The sequence below is a fragment of the Gadus macrocephalus genome, chromosome 23 (genome assembly GCF_031168955.1).
Source record: "Gadus macrocephalus chromosome 23, ASM3116895v1".
In the NCBI taxonomy this organism is placed as follows: domain Eukaryota; kingdom Metazoa; phylum Chordata; class Actinopteri; order Gadiformes; family Gadidae; genus Gadus; species Gadus macrocephalus.
Window position 1 is genome coordinate 11,439,458 of NC_082404.1, and position 21,338 is coordinate 11,460,795.

At 46.7% G+C, this 21,338-nt stretch overlaps 3 protein-coding genes across 4 annotated transcripts in view; all 3 read right to left on the reverse strand.

Annotated features, from left to right (window-relative positions):
- The window catches only part of LOC132452937 (cilia- and flagella-associated protein 44), an 18,311-nt gene extending 10,635 nt beyond the window's left edge, over positions 1-7,676 (reverse strand). The window contains 17 exon segments of the mRNA XM_060045772.1: positions 178-463; positions 1,356-1,504; positions 1,598-1,822; positions 2,278-2,430; positions 2,580-2,690; positions 2,949-3,149; positions 3,419-3,513; positions 3,679-3,778; positions 4,010-4,057; positions 4,177-4,332; positions 4,536-4,700; positions 5,113-5,227; positions 5,361-5,577; positions 5,958-6,060; positions 6,424-6,586; positions 6,879-7,035; positions 7,606-7,676. Coding sequence (XP_059901755.1) covers positions 178-463; positions 1,356-1,504; positions 1,598-1,822; positions 2,278-2,430; positions 2,580-2,690; positions 2,949-3,149; positions 3,419-3,513; positions 3,679-3,778; positions 4,010-4,057; positions 4,177-4,332; positions 4,536-4,700; positions 5,113-5,227; positions 5,361-5,577; positions 5,958-6,060; positions 6,424-6,586; positions 6,879-7,035; positions 7,606-7,666 — 2,505 coding nt within the window. The 5' untranslated portion in view covers positions 7,667-7,676.
- Positions 7,677-8,220: 544 nt separating this feature from the next.
- steap2 (STEAP family member 2, metalloreductase) lies at positions 8,221-14,861 on the reverse strand. 2 transcript variants are annotated; one of them, XM_060045656.1, is made up of 7 exons: positions 14,441-14,861; positions 14,183-14,267; positions 12,938-13,431; positions 12,093-12,259; positions 10,785-11,312; positions 9,927-10,091; positions 8,221-9,806 (listed from the first exon to the last, which is right to left on the reverse strand). In XM_060045656.1, exons 3-7 carry the CDS (start codon positions 13,371-13,373, stop codon positions 9,501-9,503), a joined length of 1,602 nt encoding a protein of 533 aa, XP_059901639.1. In that variant the 5' UTR covers positions 13,374-13,431; positions 14,183-14,267; positions 14,441-14,861; the 3' UTR covers positions 8,221-9,500. The 2 variants fall into 2 exon arrangements, with proteins under 2 accessions (XP_059901639.1, XP_059901638.1); XM_060045655.1 differs by lacking the exon at positions 14,183-14,267.
- Positions 14,862-14,985: 124 nt separating this feature from the next.
- On the reverse strand, positions 14,986-21,211 carry LOC132452842 (metalloreductase STEAP1-like). The gene is made up of 7 exons (XM_060045659.1): positions 20,543-21,211; positions 19,950-20,052; positions 19,595-19,822; positions 19,241-19,346; positions 18,850-19,016; positions 17,445-17,609; positions 14,986-16,804 (listed from the first exon to the last, which is right to left on the reverse strand). The coding sequence occupies exons 2-7, from the start codon at positions 20,046-20,048 to the stop codon at positions 16,538-16,540; spliced, it is 1,032 nt and encodes a 343-aa protein (XP_059901642.1). The 5' UTR covers positions 20,049-20,052; positions 20,543-21,211; the 3' UTR covers positions 14,986-16,537.
- Between the last annotated feature and the right edge of the window lie 127 nt (positions 21,212-21,338).

The window sequence follows — 21,338 nt, forward strand, 5'->3', positions numbered from 1 at the left end:
AGATACATAAATATATAAATTATATATACATATATATATATATATATACATAGCGTCATGAGGTCACATTTTGTTTGACGGGCGAGGTGGAAGAGAAGAGTGTGTGTGTGTGTGTGTGTGTGTGTGTGTGTGTGTGTGTGTGTGTGTGTGTGTGTGTGGGAGGGGGTTGGGTAGTACCCTGGGCGAGGGCACTTTGGCCCTGGGACTCTCTCTCCCGGGCGGGCTGTGCTCCCGGGGGAGGGGCACGCTGAGGGAGAAGATGTTGCCGTCCTCGCCCGCCGTCAGCACGAAGCGGCCGTCGTGGCTGAAGCGGGCGTGCCGCAGGTGGCCGTACTGGTTGTCGTGGAGACTGAGGGCCCAGTAGGCCCCCAGGGAGGACAGGCTCCGCTGGTCCGCGGGGCCCAGCGGGTACGCCCGCAGGACCCCCGAGTGCATCCCACACAGCATCAGCTGCTGGTCTTCGCTGGGGGGGCAGAGAGGTGAGAGAGAAGGGAGGGAGGGGGGAGAGGGGAGGGAGAGAGGATGGAGGGAGACGGGAGAGAAGGGTGAGTGGTGGAGGAGGAGGCAGAGGGGAGGGAGAGAGGAGGCAGAGGGGAGGGAGAGAGGATGGAGGGGGGAGGGAGAGAGGAGGGAGGGAGAGAGGAGGGAGAGAAGGGTGAGAGGTGGGAAAGAGGATGGAAAGAGGAGGGAGAGAGAGGGAGAGAGAGGAGGTAGAGAGGATGAGGGTGCCGGAGGGGCGGGAGAGAGGAGGGAGAGGAAGAGAGGAGGGGTAGACAGAGGGGAGGGCGAGAGGAGGTGAAGTGTGTCGGTGCTTGAAGAGTGAATTTATGTATAATGGGTACAAAAAGTTAAGTTAGATTGTATAGAAGAGCAACTACTGGACTTTTTTCCGCATTGATTTTTCTATTCATTTTTTCCCTCATAATATCCTTCTTCTATTGCTCCTGTTTAAAAGTTCTGGAGACGCTGTCAAATCTAAGTTGAAGTAGGCCTGTGATCTCCCAGGGTTTATAAGTTGGTTATTTTATTTGCCTTTCAATAACTGTTCCAGTATTCCTAAAAACCAAACTAATACATACAAATAAAAAAAATGGCTACGATGATTGTGATCAGGGGCGAATCCACGGAGCACACTGGGGTGGCACTCGCCCCCCATAACTGTGACTGACCACCTTGAACGGCTACTAAATCCTAAAGCATGTAAATGCTTTACTTCTTTTTACATTTTTACTTGCAAAACATTCACTGCACCACTTTGCAAAGGCTGTGTGTTGTGATCTTGATCAAGCCCCCTTCTCAATAAGTCTGGCCACAACACTGGCGGTGAAAGAGCCGGGCAAGCTGGGCTTGGGTACCTGAAGGACACGGTGTGGATGGGGTCGCCGTCTGCATTGTGGACCGCCAGGAATGCGAAGGGCTCGTCCTGGGGCTCCCCCTTGGGGTCCCGGTCTTGGTCCTCCTCAGAGAACCTGCAGTGGTACAGGAAGCCCGAGTCGTAGCCCCCCTGGAAGAATGAGTTTTTCGGTTTATTCGGGTCCGTTCTTTCAGCCCGACTCTCCATCGGTGTTCACGGGGCGACCCTGTGACGGCAGCCTACCATGGACAACCAGAACATGCCGGGCTCAGAGCGGAAGCCGCAGAACAGAGGACTAGGGGGTTCAGGGATGAAGATAGAAGGTAGGTCGCCTTCGTCGTCCTCCTCCTCCTGCAGCTCCTCCTCGGTGGGCTCCAGGCCCTGCTCCTTCGCCTTCCTCCGCCGCTCCTCGCTCTTGATCCTCCTCGCCTCCTTAATAACTCGGCGACGGGCCACTTCTTCTTCCCTCTGAAGATCACACGCACACACACACACACACACACACACACACACACACACACACACACACACACACACACACACACACACACACACACACACACACACACACACACACACACACACACACACAAACATATACTCTTTTCTCATTTCTTGTCGTGTCGTTTCTCTTGTGTGTTGTATTGCTATTTCACTTTGATTCGATTCAGGTCTGTATCACTCCACCAGTTAACAAAAGACACAGAACACGTCACAAAGAACACAGATGCACATAAACACAAACCACAACACATGAGACGTGGGGACTGAGTTTGTGGAGGGCATTGATGTGCAAAGGGCACAATGCTCTTCCCAAACTGAGCTTCCGTCTAGATCAGTGCCCTGTATCTGCGGCCAGCAGGAAGGAGGATGACGACGGTGTGTAGAGGCACGTCTTAAGGTGACGTGACGGAGTAAAGCACCTTAATGCGAGACCTGATGCTCCTGAAGTGGAAGGTTCTGGTGGGCAGCCCAGACAGCCGGTACGTCTTAGCGGTGTTCTGGTCCACTGGCTCTGGAGGCTGCACCTCCACCACATGGCCACTTCGACAGAACACCAGGAGAGTACTCTTGCACTGAGGACGAAAACACACAGAAAACACCCCATGATAGAGACCTAGCATGAAGCACACCCAGAAGAGTCTGGACCTTTGAGGTTATTTAAAGGTTGTTATGGGGGGGGGGGGGGGGGGGGGGGGGGGAGAAACATCGTCAGATGACGTACGTCAGAGTACGGGGACCACTCCAGTCCCTGGACCGGTCCCGGGACATTGATGAGACCAATGGGCTTGTACTCCTCCCCGACGGCGAAGAAGAACACAGTGCCTTCGGCGCTCTGCAGACAAACACAGACAGGTCCAAGGAAAGACAGTCTTTATACGGCAATAAAGCTCCATCAGCTGTCATGACTGACATGCTCATGGAAGCCGAGTTCGGGTGCTGGTTGTCTGACATTGTACACCCACAGATGTGAAAAAAAGAATGATGCATTGTTTGCATTGTCAATACTTTGTTTTAATGTAAAATGAAATGAGGACCTGATGAAGTAAACTGAACAGAACGGCTGGGTTTCTATCCACCCTAATGGCCTCACCCCCGTGGCCAGCACCTCCCCGTTGCGCTCGTACGCGATGGCGGTCACAGGTGCATTGTGGGGCTTCAGGGCCTGTTTGAGGCGTAGCTCGGCGTCCCCGCTGCCCGCCAGTGCGCGCGCCCCCTGGGGGTCTAACAGCTCCAGCAGCCGCACAACCCCATCCTGGAAGCCCGTCACCAGCAAGCCGCCTTTCTCGTTCACCTGCTCACAGTGAAGACACACCAGCATGCACGCACACGCACACATGCACACGCAAAGAGCTTGTGGTTAAATCACACACTGTGTAGGGTCGTCTTCTGTGTTTCTTACTACATACTATGATGGAAGAATGACCGCCGTACAAAGTGTTGAGGCAGTACGTGCATTTGTTGCACACACACACACACACACACACACACACACACACACACCCACACACACAGAGACGTTCACACAGACACACACACACACAAACACAGACACAAGCATACCAAAGATGGAGCCCAGATGAGTGCAGTCCCGCCTTGTTTGAATTGGCTGCAGGTCAGTTCAGTTTTGGACAAAAAGTCAAAAACCTTGACGGAGCCTGCGGAAGAGATGATAACATATGTACGTCATTCTTGATTATTGTGTGTGTGTGTGTGTGTGTGTGTGTGTGTGTGTGTGTGTGTGTGTGTGTGTGTGTGTGTGTGTGTGTGTGTGTGTGTGTGTGTGTGTGTGTGTGTGTGTGTCGTAGAGCTACTCCACTCACAGTCCAGAGCGGTAGTGGCCATCAGGTGACTTGCCCTGGAGACATCCATTCCCTGGATGACCCCAGCATGACAGGTAAACAGACACGTGGGCTCCTCAGACTTCAGACACAAAACACACATGGAAGAGAGATATTGTACTTCACATGGGTACCATGGATGACCTTTTCCACACAATGGTCATGATGGCGTCAGCTCTGCTGCAATTAAACTGAGTGTTATGGTTTCATCATCATCATCATCATCATCATCATCATCATCATCATCACCAGATGACAAATTTCCACCTGTGATTACAGAGAGGAAAATATGATAAATTGGCAGCTCACTCACAATATTGGAGAAGGAGAGATCCAGTCTCCAAACTCCCCCATTAGAGTCCTAGAATGTGAAAATAATTCGAGAGATAACATTGGCATTGACAGTTTTGAGACAAAAACAACTTTTTTGCATGTGCAGTTCGCCATTGATAGAGCGTCGGGTGACCTTTGCCCTCTGACCTGTGCAAACCAGATGGAAGATTCTGGCACAGAGCTCTTGACCAGGGAGCAGAGGCTGGCGTTGCCCCCCATCCGGAGCTCGTTCATGGGCTCCATCTCAAACAGGCCGCTGTCGTTGCTTGCGTTGGCGGTGTTGAGGATCTCAAAGTCCCACGTCTACAGCCACAAGACAGGAACACCATTTGTATGGAATGGGTTTCAATAACTTCCCATACACACAAGCACTTTTCATTTGTAATGTGACTATCATTTGAGCAAACACCAACTGCTCCAAATATAAAGTACCAAGTATGATTTTTCATGATGGCCATATATAGTCACTTTTATTGTGAAAGGACCTGCGAAAGAATGCGGCCTACCCTGATAGCTCCATCCGCTCCTATGGACATGAGCTCGCCCTTGTCCAGGGAAAACTGCTGGATGGTCCCTGCGTGGCAGGTTTTCTTATTCTTGCGACAGACCTCCACCTTGATCAGACCCCCGTCCCACACCAGCATGTTGCCCCACTTTGAGCCCGACACCACCTGCCAGACACAGAGCATTAACATGAGGACGGGTATCTTAATCCATAAATTAAATGTATTATGATTATTATTATTATTATAAGGCCGTCATGGGCTCTATTCACCGAGCTGCCAATCCTGGATCTCAAACCACCTGCTACCTGGGAGAGGGTCCCTAACCCTCCGCCCACCCAGCTAGTGTTTCGAACCAACGGACCCAAGATGGCTGCTCTGCTAATAAGCCCCATAGTACAAATTTAAAAGAGAAATAATGGATGACAGGAAAGCCCTAAACTCCTTCGACAAAATATATTTTGTTGTTTGTCCATCAATTCATTACAATGATACAAAGCTAAAGATCATTACTGCTTAACAACATTTTAGTCTTATTTTGGGGTATGCTATAAGACATGGAGGCTGCTCACACACACACCTTTCCATCAGGTAGTTCCACATAGCATTCAATGTCAGTGAGGGATGTCTTCCCAAACATTCCCAGAAGCCCTTGCAGCTTGAGGCCGGTAAACGTGCTGGCCATTTTCCAAAATCTATTTGAGCAAAGAATCACATACAGCAGAACAAATATTTTTGCAATCAAGTATCTCCAATAAACAACATACAAATATGTAGTGTGTCTCTATTACTATATGCTAATTTGCACAGACGATCATGGCCACTTGCTTGATGTGTCCAGATCCTGAGGTGGTCATATGTGCTGGGTTTTCTGGCGAGAAGGTCACTCTGTAGACCTCCTGGGAGAAGGCCTTGCAGCGCAACACCACCTGCTCATGTTTCCAGTCCCAAAGGGTCAGCATGTAGTCGGGCGCACTGCCCATACTGGCCAGCAGGGAGCCGTCGGGGCTGAAATCCACGTAACTGTACGCTAGCGCGGTACCACCTGAAACACACAAAGACGCTCATTATAACTCGCCATGACACGTGACGGCGCCTACATATTATAGTTTTGACCCTAGAAAAATAGTCCTGGACCTGTTTTAAGTATACTTTCTCTTAAAATGTAATTTCATATTTAACCCTTGAAAAATTATAAAGATTTTAGTTTGTTCAAAGAAATAGAATATATAAAGAGGATCGAAAACACAGCTCAAATCATGAGAGTAAATTGACCCCCATTAATGCAAGATGGGAAATTAGGGATCAGGCCTTAACAATATTAGCTTATCCATTGGAACATAACTCCAGTCTCGTGATACGTATAATAAACAATACACATAATATTGATACAGCAGCAGCTGTGATTCGCTTGGCCTACTGTACCTCGCAGGATGCGGTAGGGCTGTAGTGAGGGATATTCGTAGACCACGATGAAAGGCTGGTGGCCCTTCTCCGCCACAGCAAAGTATTCTTTGCTGGGGTGGGACTATGGTGGAACACATAAACAAATACACACCTTAACAGAACAGATATACTTCATTACTCAAACGTCCCTAAATGCAGAAATGTCAATTCAGAAAAGTAAAAGCCCTGCCTATATTAATTCTATATTGTGCAATACAAAGCACGCATATAAATATGAATTTAACGTCTGCTAACTGAGATGTTCCATGACAGACATCCAACAAGTCTTAAAATATGTTTGCATTCTGACCTATCAAACACCTTCGAGAAGATTTAGACGGTGGTACCGATTGGACACCAATTGGATATGACACAGCCAACCAACGGGCCTCATGTTGGTGTTTCTTTGGGGCGGTGTGCAAGTTCCTTTAAGGCTGCACCTCACCATGATGGCGCCGATCCCTCCGCCGCTACACGAGCGAAGGTAGTGCTGCTGCTTAGTGGAAATGTCCAGCATAACCAGGACGTTCCCCGCGATGAAGGCCAGGGTGCTCTCGTCCAGCAGCTGTAGGTTGGCTCTGCGTCCACAGTCATATCCGAACGAGTGACTTCACACATGATTTAAGGATCCAGGCTCAGCTATAGATCGGGCATCAAAATGTAAGAGGCTGAATTGTTAAAGGTGATATATTATACCACCAGGGGTGATTAGCCGTTACAAGACGTTTTGAAAATCGGCCTCTTATGACATCACAAGTTGTCATGTCCACCTAGATGTATGCTGGTGATCCATTTTCAAAATGGCTTGTAACAGCTAATCCCACTCACACCTGGTGGTACAATATGTCAACTTCAAAGGTACTGTTCGGACAGGCTGAGTATCAACGTCAGGAAGGATACGAGAGGTTTAGTAGATTCTCAGGAATGTCTGAGTCTGGCGTTGCAAAGGGTTTGGAGTAGAGTTCATCGTACTGGTAGTACATGTCGACAGGAAGCCTGGTGGCCACATCCTCCTCGTTCTCCGGCTGCTCTGGCGATACCCCATTACTCTCAGCATCTATAGAGGGGAGTGGAGACGGGGGAAGGTCTGCATCACCAGGACTAGAAATAACTTTTAATGTGAAGGGTTTGACACCAGGCCTTGAGTATTAGAACAGTATGCTGCACTGGCAACTTTGTTTTCACACACAAACACACACACACGCACACCAACACACACACACACACACACACACACACACACACACACACACACACACGCTCTCGCTCTCTCTCTCTCTCTCTCATACACACACACACACACACACACACACACACACACACACACACACACACACACACACACACACACACACACACACACACACACACACACACAAATAATCTTTGCCTAATTGCCGTATATATCTTGAATTGTATATAGTGACCAAAGGACTAACGATAACTTTTCATGCAATAAACGTAAATTACATCGTCAATGTCGTGGTGAGATGGCGACATTGTGTTAGATGGTGCACTGCATTCAATCGTTAATAGAATGTCCAGCCCGACGATAACATGTGATACAAAGAAATCTCACATTTTAACAGATATGCGATGCTTTTTATTTTTGTTTAAGGTTAATTACCTTGTTGTGCTCTGGGTAAAACATTTGTTTGGGTCTGGGTTAAGCCATCGTCCGAGGCCATCTTTGTTTGACTCGTTGCCCAGCAACCGTAACGGTCCTAACACACGTACTAGTTTACCACAACATTGGACCTATTAAAGAACCACAACCCTAACCCTAACCCTTTGTCGTTTTGTTTTAAATTAGTTTATATGTGTTATATAATTAGTTCCTACCAAGTAATTTCATTTGATAAGAGGCATACCATGAGTGTTGATATAGAGTATAACAGCACTGGGACTTTTAGTCATTATTGAACGATTCATTAAGCCTAATCTATCATTGTCCATTTTGGAGTGGCTGAATGACTCTTTAGTCATTGAACTAGTGAGCACAATAGGAAAAGTCAGCCTGTACCTTCGAATGATCTTTCAATGCGTTTTGCATGACTACTGCGACCCTCACGGTTAGAACGCGTGGTGGGATCCTGGGTACCACGAAAGAAGGCCAACAGCTCCTACTGGAGGCCGGGGAGGAGAGAAAAGGGGGCCGTCAAGAGCACATCACTCTCATTTGACAGTCAAGTGTTAAAGTAGCAGGATAATGGGTTGATTGTAAATTAATAAACAACAGAGATTGTTTTCCACAACTCTTTTAAGTTGGCATTTAATACTTTGAATCAGCAAAATAGTTTGAAGTAACAAGAAACACGTACACAACCTTTCTCTCGCTCAGCCCCTTTCTCTTAAAAATAATTAAAGCCTTTGGTCACAATATCAATAACAACATAAAGGTATGCAAAAGACAAGTGCATACACAGTGTTCTCAAAGAAAAATCCTGCACGATTGGAAATATTTAGATACTTTTTTGTGTAAACCAAATAATAAAATAAAACTTCATAAAAATAGAAACAGCCCTGTTATTGATCTTAAGTGAGGACTACTAAATCCCTATTATGCTTATCAAATAAATTAGATTAAAACATGACATAAAAGCAAAGAATGTCTCTTTCTCAACAGGTGTGTTGTCCAAATATCTATTACAATTGATTTATCTTAACAGATTGTTTCTTTGAAAGACAATTGGTACACTTAGTACATTTGTTAAAGGGAAATCAAACTAACACTTTTTGTTTACATCAGGTTTTGATGTTTGACATTCAACATCGCAACAAGGTCTTCGGTAGACCACATCTAAATAGATAACAGAGCGAGAACCTTTACACCAAATGTTGAACAATTCCACTTAAAACATTAAAACAAAGTCATGCCACCAGGGTTTATTTTGGCATTCAGGTGGTGGGCTTTCTTATTGATATCGTTTTCTATTGTCTCCTCTATATCAGCATTTAAACAAACAGAGTCAAATTCTTGGTCACAGCTATGGGATCACACAGTGTTGAGGACGACAAATACAGACACAATCGTCACAAAGGACAGAAACAAACAAAGAAAGGCAAATTGTTGCACTTTGCTGGATCCATGTTTCCATCAGTCTACTTTTTTTTTCTCTGTTAATACTTTAGCCCAATGTGCTTGTGCGCCAGATTTTGCAACAAAACATTAATTATTTTTTAACACGTCGTCCATTCTCAATAGTGCAAAGGTACTCATATCAATACAGTACTAAATACAAATTCATTACTCAATAATCAAATGGAAGGCCCTTGCCATCATAACCCTGGATGAAGGCATCGCTAAATAATGAAGAAGGCATTGGTAAGACAGGTGTTATCTATGGCACAGTGTTGTGGAAAGGGAGACTCAGGGATCCTCATTATTGCAATAAAAAAAAAAAGGACACAAACCGTACCCTTCATTCCCCTTCCTAACAGGCGGGTCACGACAACGGGTCAAAAGAGCAACGTGGACGGTCCAAACATGGCACTTTGGAGATCGGGTTTCTCCGGTTTGGATCACATGATGGTGACCCTCTCGGGGGACACCTGCAGGGCCGAGGGGCCCGTGGAGGGGGGCTGGGTCCAGTGCGAGCGGGCGGCCCGGCCGTCCTCGCCGCCGCGCCGGATGCGGTGGAGCTTGCAGGCCACGCAGGGGAGCAGCAGCACCACCTTCCCCAGGATGACGCACACGGGCAGGGCCAGCGCCACCACAAAGTTAGGGGGCAGGTAGAAGCGGTAGGCGTCCTCCTCGAAGGCCCGCTTCCAGCCGAACAGCAGGCCGTGGAAGGTGGCGATGAGCAGCGCGATGTAGCCCAGCGTGGACTGCAGGGGAGGAGGTTTCATTCGTCACGCTTTCCCTTTGGTCCTTTCGGACATGTGGGGTCTATGTGTCATCGTTGTTTATTTGAATTATTTTTTATTTGTTCCCTCTGAGTGCTGTACCTGAATGAAGCTGAACTCCCGCCAGTTGAGGGCGCTGTTGACTGATGGGATGGAGGTGATGGCCAGCAGGGAGAGGAGCCCCAGGCTCATGATCCCGAAGGAGAGGTACATCTCCACTCTCCACACCTCCTCCTCGTTCCAGGAGTTCTCCACATTGGCGTGGACCTGCAGACCACACGGCGAGAGGAAGAGGGCAGGGAGGCATTAGCAAACACTGACAGGTCAAATCAGGTCCATACTATTGGTCTTCTACAGACCCAGACCACAGGCTCAAAGGCAGACGTTTAGAACTAAGATTTGACCACACCACTGAAAGAGTTCAATGAAGCAAAATCAAAGTAATTTAGGTAAGACATCAGATGTTTATGCCTGTTTTTTTTTTACAATATTTTTGTAATAGTTTAAAATAATCAGATGAAATGCTTGCATTCCTTGTGGATAAAATATACAATTAAATATTTTTCAGGATTGGTGGACACTGCCACAACTTGTAAAGTAGCAAGGACATATGCAACATAAACAAGTTGACAGCTAATTCTACCAAAACAGGTGTGAGAAAGAGTCTAGGACATTAGCTCTTGCTGTTTGTTTTCTGGAAGTACTGTTCCTGCTTTATTGGCTCTGATTGGTGTCTTGCATGTCAATGAAGACAACCCCCCCCCCCAGACTAATGAGGAAGTAACACATAAACAGAGGGTTCAGAAGAGGATTTAAACATTGGATTGAGGCCAGTTTGCTGACAACAGGTCTTGCCCCAAAAGATAAGGCCTATGCTTGAGCATGATGACGGCAGCATCCAAGTGTCCAAGCAAAACACCCACACACACAGACACACAAACAAACGCACACGGCCCCGACCTGCTGGTAGGCCATGTTGAGCAGCAGGTAGCGCTCCGACCTCCTCAGGGGCAGGCAGAGGCTGTAGAGGACGTGCACGCCGGCCAGGAAGAAGGCCAGCAGGCCCAGCTGCCGGCGACACTGCAGCCAGCCCTCCAGCCAGTGGGGGAAGCGGCGGTACTTGGTGCCGTGGTACAGCTGGTGGCCGGCGGCCAGCTGGCCCGCCAGGTACACCAGCGCCAGCAGGGTGATGGCCACGGCGGGCAGCGTGCGGTTCACCATCTCCACGGGAATCTTGTAGAAGTCGCTCTGGCCACGCTTGGAGTACGGGTGGACGATGTCCCGGGCGAAGGAGTAGGCGAAGAAGAAGATGGAGAGGGCCACCGAGGACAGCACGGGGCCCCTCCAGGCCGGGAAGAGCCGCACGGGGATGTTTTCGATGTCCCGCGCCGACGACAGCGCCCCCATGTCCACGGGCTGGAAGTGCAGCCGCCGGGCCAGCTCCATCACGTGCTGCCGGGCCTCCAGGGAGTCGCTGCAGATGAACACCTGGCAGGGGGAACAAGACGAGGACAAGGCCTGGTGGGTCACACACGTTGCCATGGTAATGCTGCATCAGGTGTACCGGGCGGCTCTGAGCCCTTGACCTGATATTCACCTCAAGAATCACGAGCCGAAATGAAGGCGATAGTGCATTGTTAAAACTGCACCCTATTGGCTTGAGTTGTAGGTTTATTTTTATAGTTTCCCCACGGTATAAAACTATGCATTAAACAATATAAAGAGACAAATTCCATGGGTTTGGATTGACTTGTGCATAGGCGTGTTTTATTCCTGACAAACTTTCTAGTTCTGATATGTTTGACTGGACAGATTAGCTGCACTAGAAACATTATACAGTGCAGGGGTTAATATGCTTTTACCTTTGATAAGTAATCTGGCAGTGAAACCTGTGAGTTAATCTGCAGCTCACGAGTCAGGGGCTGCTGTATCATTCAAACCATGCATCAATTAAAAAGGAATTAAACTCTCTAGAGATAGGAAAACGTGGGCAGCTCTGTCGACTACTTCTGCCCAAGCTCAGACGATCCTCATCTGTTCGGTAGACCTTCGGTACAGCACGCTGGTCTGGATGACAGTATCCAGATATACATATCTTCAAGACCTTTCCCTAGAGTAGGCTGCAAAGCAACCCCCCATTTGAGTCACACTGCCCTCTTTGGCCCGTGCCTTGGACTAATACAACACACAAAGTGCCATTGGTGGCGAGTGCGTCAGTCTAACCGCAGTACAAACACCAGTGAGAGTCTGAGCTGGTTATTGGCGCACCTGCCTGCTGGCGTCCTTGGGGCAGATCTGCTGCATGGCCCAGGCCGAGATGACGTTGAAGCCCTTCACCACCACCGCCTGGGGCAGCAGCGAGGCCAAGTACTCTGCGTTGGACTCGGGGTACTGGTTCACCCGCCGGTTGTTGCTCACATCCACCAAGATCTTCCCTGGTGGACGGCATGGGAAACGCGTTCAACGTGTTAGCTGGCAGAGCATGGATGGAGCGTCACTGCAGTGAGACCTGGGATTGTTTCCAGATACGTAATTATTTATAATGTTTGTACGGGTATGGCTTCAATATACTGTGGCGGCTAGGATTAGGGGGGCCGACCCTCCCGATTTGAACGCTTACAACGTCTGATGGGGTCGGCATTCAGTGAAGTGAATCAAATCTAAGAGATTTGTGATGATTGTTATGAAAGAAATGATTAATAAACATATGTCATCGATCGAATAATGTGCAACATTGTTATTATGCATGAGCACTGTGCAGGCCTTTCCCAAAAGGCACGTTTGAGCATTCGGTGAGCAGTAATAGTGACTGTTGCATAGGCCCATACGACTCCTATAGGAACCAGTTCCTTTATTATTATTATGGCATGTGTTGTGTGTCTATATCCTTCCATCATCCTTTCTTTCTTCCTCCCTTATTTCTTACTTACCTCCATCCCTACTCCCCCCCTCCCCTTCCCAGTCCCTCTCCTCCATCAACTCTCGGCCCCTACCCTCCCCTCCCTCCCTCCCTTCCTCCCTCCCTCCCAGTCCCTCCCTACCTCCCCTCCCTCCCTCCCCCCCTCCATCCATCCACTCCCTCCCTCCCTCCCCTCCCTCCCTCCCTCCCTCACCTTCCAGCAGGTGCTTGAGGTCCCAGAGCACGGGGTAGTGCTCGCGGCGGATGGCGAGGAAGACGAGGGGCGCCTTGGCCACCGCGTCCTCGTGGTGCGTCACGTCCACCACGTGGGGGAAGAGGTGGGCGGCGCTCTGGGGCTGCCGGCTGCCCACCACCACGTGGTAGCCCCCCCGCAGCAGCCTGGTGGTCAGGCACCTGGAGAAGTCGCCCGTGCCCAGGACGGCCACCGATGGCCGCGCCGTGTCCTCCGCGGGGGAGGCGGAGTAGCCGGGGTTGTCCCGGGCGCCGCTTTTCAAGCCGTTGGAGGAGGAGGGGAAGGACGGCGGGTGGAGTTGGCGGTGGAGGTGAGAGGAGGAGGAGGAGGAGGAGCAGGCGGAGCTGGTGGTGGCGAACACGGGGCTGACGCCGTCCATCATGGAGATTGAGTCCATGGTGCGCTCCTCTCTATCGCTCTCTCTCGGCTGAGGGGTGAACACTTGGACGGTACCTCTAGGGAAATCAAAAAGGGTTAGAGTTCTGCCACACCACCAAGTTACCGCCTCACTTCTAGAGGACAAGGTTTAAGAGTCAAGGTTCACCACTGATAAACACTCAATCAAAATCATTGGTGCAAATAAAACTATGCGTTTATAATTCAGGAATAACCCATTTGAATTGTAAACGGTTGTTTTGTTTTACGTGTCTATGGAGATGGCAGTTGCACATATGGTTGACATACAATTATTTAAAAGTCTATTTAATCAAACTAGACAAAAAATCTATCATTTATATATTTTTTTATTCATGTGTGTTTTGTAAGGCATTGCAGTTTATTTTGCTTGTCCTTTTAGACGAGCTATATTTTCTATTCTAGCCTTATCAGATTATCCAATTCGATTGAAGAGAGTGAATATGCAATTGCCAGAAATCGGAGGTTTCGCCTCATCGTTATTCTTCACAGAAGTCTGGATAATCATCTACTGCCTATTGGCAATACTAGGCTGCTGTGAAGATGGTTTATCAATATGTGACAACCTACATCGTGTCAACAGTCAAATGTAGACTACTAGATGTAAAGGTTAATTTAGACGTTAATGGCGTTGTTGACTCGATGGAAAGGACGCAAATCAGGGATAATAAACATGTCAAACAACAGCAAGCGGTTGTCTGTTACAATGACCTTGCATGCTCAACATCTGTGCACGATTTCCAAGGGCAGACGCATGCATTTGAAAGCCGTATTGTCTCGGGCACACTTCACCTGTAGAGCTAGAAGCGCACAGCCAGCACGTTATAGGTCATGGATAACCTTGACACGCCAGGCGGACGCGGGAATAACACCGAATCTGTATTTTCATAAAGAGCAGCCTACTTAATCACAATGCAGATTTACCGGTCAGCGCCGCCAATAACCCCAATTCATTAATCGCACAATCTCATAACGCCATTTAAAAAAGAACACAATACAATAGGTTTTGTAATAATGTTGACATATTATCGCCTAATTCAACACACCCACCTTACATCTCCTTGAATGATGCACTCATCGTGGAAGAGTTTAACACAGATGCCGGCTGGTCATCGCAGGTGGTAGAGAGGTTTCTATTTACAGAGGGTTTCCCCGCCTCTCCTCTGGATGCATGGGATTTGCCCTGTCAATTCACGCACTGACTTGCCGCGGGAATGACGCTGAAGCCCAGGGAAAGCATTCCCAGGCTGCATTCCAATTGTCCGTAAATCGCGACTTCTGCTAAACTCCTGCTAATGTTTTCTTCTATCGCCATTGTCGACTTGTTGAAACTACTCGTCAAATCGGCCGCTGCATCAGCCTGGGGACTGAGGATGCAGCAATGTATCTTATCAGTAAGTATTTTAGCGATTCCTAGAGGGATCTAGGGATCATGGGAGTTTTGGAATTCAGCCCTGTCGCATGAGCATTAAACCTCGCGATATTTAGCGCTCCACGTCGTAACCTGTCGCGATACAAACAAGTCAATTATTTTACACAAGTTCTTATGGAATTTTCAGAAAACTCGCCTTGCGATTAATGACTACGAATCAATATTATTTGAAACAAACATTTTATTTAAATGATCGTCATATTATATGAATATTAGCAAGAATGAAAAAATACATTGGTATATATAATAAAAGTATAATATATTATACATTATATTATAATACTAAATGAAATGTTTAGCTCTGTAGCATTATGTTGGACAGTCCTAATACACATTGTCTGATAATGTATTCAATGCTTATAATGCATTTATAATACATGATTTAATTTAAAATAGCAGTGGATACCCTTGGGTAAAGAGATGTTTCCTGGAGAAAAACAATCACCAAGCATTTTTCAGGGTTCTGTCTACTCTAAATGGCTGTGTAACCATGTGATTTTAACGAGTGTGGCTTGGCTGGCTGGGTGTGTCAGTGTGTGGTTTAGGGAGTGTGGATAGTAAGATTCTTGTCGACAGCGAGAGAGCTCCAGGCCAACATTTTTAATTTGTAGAAAATATCAGTTACAGGGTGTGATTTTATGTCCTTGCATACAATAAACTGGAATTTGTAACAATTACCATAAATGGAGTCAAACTTGTTATAGGGCATGATCTCACATGGGTAAACAATAGATAGCAGCAATAAAAAAACCAAGCATGGGAAAATAAGCGGCATGTTTATACGTGTTACACCAAAATATCATTGACACAGGACTGTGTTAATGATTATTTGCCAAATGTCATAGTCTTGCATTGGAAGCTATATAGATATCTGTATATCTAAGTTTTATACAGTGCTTATGAAAGTTGTACTCAATTTTCTTTAGTTTCTGAAGGCTACTTTAGCCATGAAGCAGCATTTAGGAAGTACAAAGGGAAACTTAAGGGATGGGGTTTAGATAGTACATAGTTAACTATATACAGATATGGACCATCAAGTATCATCAGTCAACCATAAATAATATTTGGTAATGTAACAATGGCAATGTCATAATTACAAGTGGCAAAATATGACCACAAAAAGTCACAATTTATGACTCAACTCATACAAATATTCTGCTTCAGACACAATCCGCATGATTTTCTTTTGTTGCTTGTCCAATGCAAACATATTTTTGTAAACGTAGTTCTAACGGCATCAGATATAAAGACCCTTTCGGAATCAACTTAATTTAATATATTCCCGCTCGTTTTGAAATGCCGTTCTGCCCCATTATTTCAGAAGATTTATCAGACTTCATACATTGAAATAAACTGTACGCAGCATCACACAATCATCGGTTGCGCGTTCCATTGTCAGAATCGATATTCTGCCAGTTGAGTCAAGTTAACTAATCAACCAGTCAACCACCAGGACCTAAACCATTGTAGACCAACTGGCAGCGTCTGTGGCTTCCGGTAAAAGTGTACATAATCCCACAACCGCCTCAACTTGTTTTTCTTGCAATGTCTCCCAGGCTTCGCCCCTTTATTCCTAAACAAATCTGCCCACTGAATATTTGGCCACTTGCTCATGTATCGGTCAGTGTTTGTCAACGACAATATGTTCAGGTAGCACCCCCGACCCTGCGTGGTGAATGCCCTTGCATACATTGACAAATCACCGCAAGTCAGAGTTAAGTGAGAAGAGGTTCCTCTTTAGGGCTTAAAGACGTCCTCCTGTCTGGTCGCTCCCAGCCCCTACGGATGAGCTCCAGCCTCCTGGCGAGGCAGGGAGGCAGCATGGCCGCCTTGACCAGGAGCACGCTCAGGGGGAGCAGGCAGGCCAGGACGAAGGAGGGGGGGGTGTACCACACATACTGTGCGGGATCCAACCACTTGCTCCAACCGAACACCAGGGCGTGAGCCGTGCCCAGCAGCAAGGCCGTGTAACCCAGAGACCTCTGGGGATTGGGGGGGGGGGGGGGGGGAGGGGGGTAAAGAGTGAGTGAGTGAACTCGTTTTTTACAATGTTCTCCTACTGTCTTCAGGATGCGTTTATTTCGATTTTTTGTAATATATAGAAATATGACCTCCTGACTCGTGTTTGAGGGTCTCATGTTGAACTCTCCACATTTGCAAAGTAAGATATATTTACAACACTCATGTAATCTTTGCTTATGTTTTTACTGGAAAGGTTTCAATTACGATTTCTCTGAATTGCTACTTATGTTTTGGGACATTTTATTATTATGGGGTTTAGCATAAATTGCTGAGTAAATATTTAGCCACAATTTATGTCCACCAGAAATCATTACTCCATCTAAAGCGGCCAACATTAACGGTTATTTTACAGAGGACTTCTGTTTCGGATCCCTGGTGCAGACGTCACGGGTCTACTCCTTTTGTTCTCCTGTCCCCCACACCTTTTCCCACATTGATTACCATCTGCCAGCAATAGAAAACAGTTTTCAGTGCACACCGGTTAACATGATGCTACTGTGACATCAATACTTTGAGACCAACCATGCCTCAGGTTCAAGTTCTTGTCACAGCCTTAAACAACACAGATGCCTGTGTGGAATGCCCCCAAGCTGTGTGTACCTGTATCCAGGTGAACTCTCTCCAGGAGAGGCTGTTGGAGATGGACGGCAGGGAGGCGACCGCGATCACTGCCAGCAGACCCAGGGTCATGATGCCCAGGGAGATGTAGATCTCCATCCGCCATACGTCCTCAGACACCCAGGCGTCTTCCTTTTTCTGCTGCACCTGAGTCGGGAGACGCCGCAGAGGTAGTTTTTTCCACTTTCCCACTGGGATCAGCAAACTCGGATGGCGTTTACCGTCAGCAAACTCGGATGGATGCCTTCTCTAGCGTTTAGCGTTTTTGAGCTGTTCAATATAGTCCCTTCAACTTAACCCTAACCCTATTCTTTATAGTCCCTTCAATTTAACCCTAACCCTGTTACATATAGTCCCTTCAACCTAACTCTAACCCTAACCCTGTTTAAAATAGTCACTTCAACTTGAATATTATTGAGGAAAGGAGGAATTTAGGGAGGAAGCATGAGGTAGCATTTACAGTAACACAGGCCTTTCAGCCTTACATGCCATTGAAAACAAGTTTGCTATTCTATGAGCTGTTGGCAACCTTGCTGTAACACAACTCTTAAAACAACACCTAAGCAACACCTCACGCAGTTTTTAAAAATTCAAGTAGGAAGGTATTTTACATCATAAATGCAAACGCAAATGGAAACCCATTCCAAGATTGGATTATCTCTTCTATATGTTCCTTGTCAAGATCTCTCCTTTTACCCAATGTGTAATTGGGAAAAATGTCCTTTCTTTTGTCATTTGTGTCAGTGGCATTCATTATTTGTTCTGTATCCTACATTCCTTGTCATTTTTTGATCCTTTCCCTTTCTGCTTCACTCAATTGTCTGAATGAATAACAAAACAGTTGGTGGTTTGCCCACTTTCGTATAAATACATTACAAACAAAGAACTACTGAACAAATGCTGGTTGCGTGTGAAAAATTCGTAGTGAATACATTTTGTTCAGTTGACCAGCACTACCTGACAGACGACTGCATTGTTGTAGTCTGAAAATGTATTAACTTAACATAATGGACACAAAATCAATTCGCATTATCTTTGTTCTTTAAAAATCTTACATTTAATTAACCAACCAATGGGAAACAGCCCATTTTGTGTTTATACCTTCCTCAAAGAAAACGCCTAAAAACAAAGACACTCTTATCCTCTTCTTTGATTCTGCAATTACCAGTTCACCATTGTACTCAATTAAGTAAGGGACAAAAGAAAGAATTTACATTGGCCTATTTATTTTGTCATCTTGTGTGAGCTGTCTTTGTTGCTGTTTACATGTGTACATATACCTAGCGCTGCTGTAGCAAAGATTTAAGCGTTAATCAAAGGGAGTACATATAAAAAAAAACAGCTTTTCTCAATGTTTGTGAGTCAACAACTGTGCCTGACAACCCACCTGTTGGTATGCCCAGTTTAGCACTTTGTACCTGTAGGATCTCCTCATGGGGTAGCAGAGGCTATAGAGGGCATGAAGACAGGCCAGGTAGAAGGACAGCAGGCCGAGCTGCTTGCGTACAGACATCCAGCCCGCCAGCCATGCCGGGAAACGACGGTACTTAGTGCCTGGAAACAAGGGGAATAAACAGGAGGAGGGATGAATGACCTAGCAGTGGACAAGGAAATGAGTCAAATGCTCGGTATGAAATGTGTTTCCAAAACATGAAAAAATGTCAAATGAAGTTCAGAAAAGTGTGTACTGTTCATTAAATTCTGTGTTGTTCCTCATTTTATTTCCAAAAGAGATTGCATTCAAATAGTGAGCGATGGCTCCGCTGGAAAGACTGTACCTCTGTAAAGCTGCAACATGGCCGCCAGTAAGCCGGGCAGGTATACGAGAGCCAGCAATGTGATGGATGTCCATGGCAGTGCCTTGTTCATCACAAGCACTGGCACCTGGCACAACCAGAACAAGATAATGAACAACAACAACAACAACAACAAGGAAAAGAAACAGAGTTTTACGAGGAAGAATTTGCCAAGGCAATATCCAAAGCATGTAACGAAAACTAAAATCCCCTCGGATGACCCTGACTCTCTCTCTCTCTCTCGCCACTATCCGCACATTCAAAGTTTCCCTTCCTAGGCGTCTTCCCTAGGGAGACGAGTACGCCTGTGAAAAAGGTCTGGAGGATGGGGCTCACTTTGTAGAAGTTGTTCTTGCTCAACACCAAGTAGGGCTGCAGGACCTCTCGGAGAAAGGTGTAGATGAAGGTGACGGCCAGCAGCGCAAAGGTCACCCTCAGTGGCACCTGCCACTCGGGGAAGAGGGGCTGTTCCCTCGAGGGACCCCAGAGTTCCAAGGAGGAAGTTTGCCAGAGTGGGGTGGCCCCGGACCTACAGATCCCTGCAGACCCCTGGCACTGACAGTCCTGGAGGCAAGGATGCAGGGGGGGGGGTTGGTACCAGGAAATCTGGTGGGGAACATAAGTGTGCGTGTACCGTGCTAGATGGTTTGACAACACCCCCCACCCAAATACTATGGATAAGACCTGGTACCTTTGCTTCATGGCCTGTTTCTGCCATGTCTACCATTTCCTGCTGACCCCCCTGATCTGCAGCCCCTGCACGTCGTGGAACACAGGGGCATGTCTCCATCCACCTATTTAGTAGAAAAACATTTAATATATATTTTCTTATCTGTATACACATCTATTGGTCTAGTGAAAACTGCACAGCACATTACCATGACTGAGCTGCCAGCCATGCAGCACCTCTACTATAAGTATTAGGGATGTATGTGGGAGAAAGGTCCAAAGTAAATTTGAGGTAAAAGCTGGGTTTTAATAATGAGACTCTAGGCTTACATTTCAGAAGTAGGATTCCATGGCTCTGTGCCTGGCCCCCTAAGAATTGAAATAACTCTAGAGCAGTGTCCACTTCAAATAACTCTGGGTTTCAAGGGCATTAAGGGCTTAGTCCGCATTAGTTGGCCATGTTTCAAAAGTCAAAGAAAATCTGGATTATTGGCCTCAGTTACTAAAAAACTTTTTTTTTACCGAGGAATTTGGTCTACAATTGGTTTTGGAATATGTTCATTAATCGAGGACGTTATTTATTTCTATGTCTTCTTTAAAAGTACAGTAAATTACCTTTTATCCCTTTTGCTGGTCTTGGCTGAATCGATGAGTCGATGGGTTTGAGGCTGGAATCAGCTGTTCACTCCACGTTGACAAAGTGACATCACACACGAAAGCAACTCTTTGCTTGTGACCTACTACCCTACTGTCAGAATGAGATCATCAATTTAAACTGCCTACAATTAACCATACAAAAAAAATACATTACCGGGTATGGTAAGAAACCTATGGTAATTCGAAATAAAAAGGATGTCCGCAATGTTGCGTGGCGAAAGCACGCTGACATTCGCCCTGGTCTCGTCCTTCTCCCTTCACAAACCAGAGCCTCTAAGTACTTTGTTGCACTTCAGTGAAGGGCGAACGTGGTGAGGGACAAGACCCGCCCCGAATGTCAGATTGAAGTCGTCTCAGGGGAAAACCGACCAATCATTGATCGCTTGGCAGGACGAGCCGGACAAGCCTATTTTTCTCCTGATCTGTCCCTGACCATTGAGTGCCTCTCGTTTTGGTGGCGTGTGTGTGTGTGTGTGTGTGTGTGTGTGTGTGTGTGTGTGTGTGTGTGTGTGTGTGTGTGTGTGTGTGTGTGTGTGTGTGTGTGTGTGTGTGTGTGTGTGTGTGTGTGTGTGTGTGTGTGTGTGTGTGTGTGTGTGTGTGGGTGGGTGGGTGGGTGGGTGGGTGTGTGGGTGTTTTATAAGGACAGGTGCATGCAAATAAATGGTCATCCGCCAAAATCAAATTGTTTGGCCAGCAAGATTCTTCTTCAACAACTTTTATGAAACAGTCATAACGGGAATATACAAATAACTTT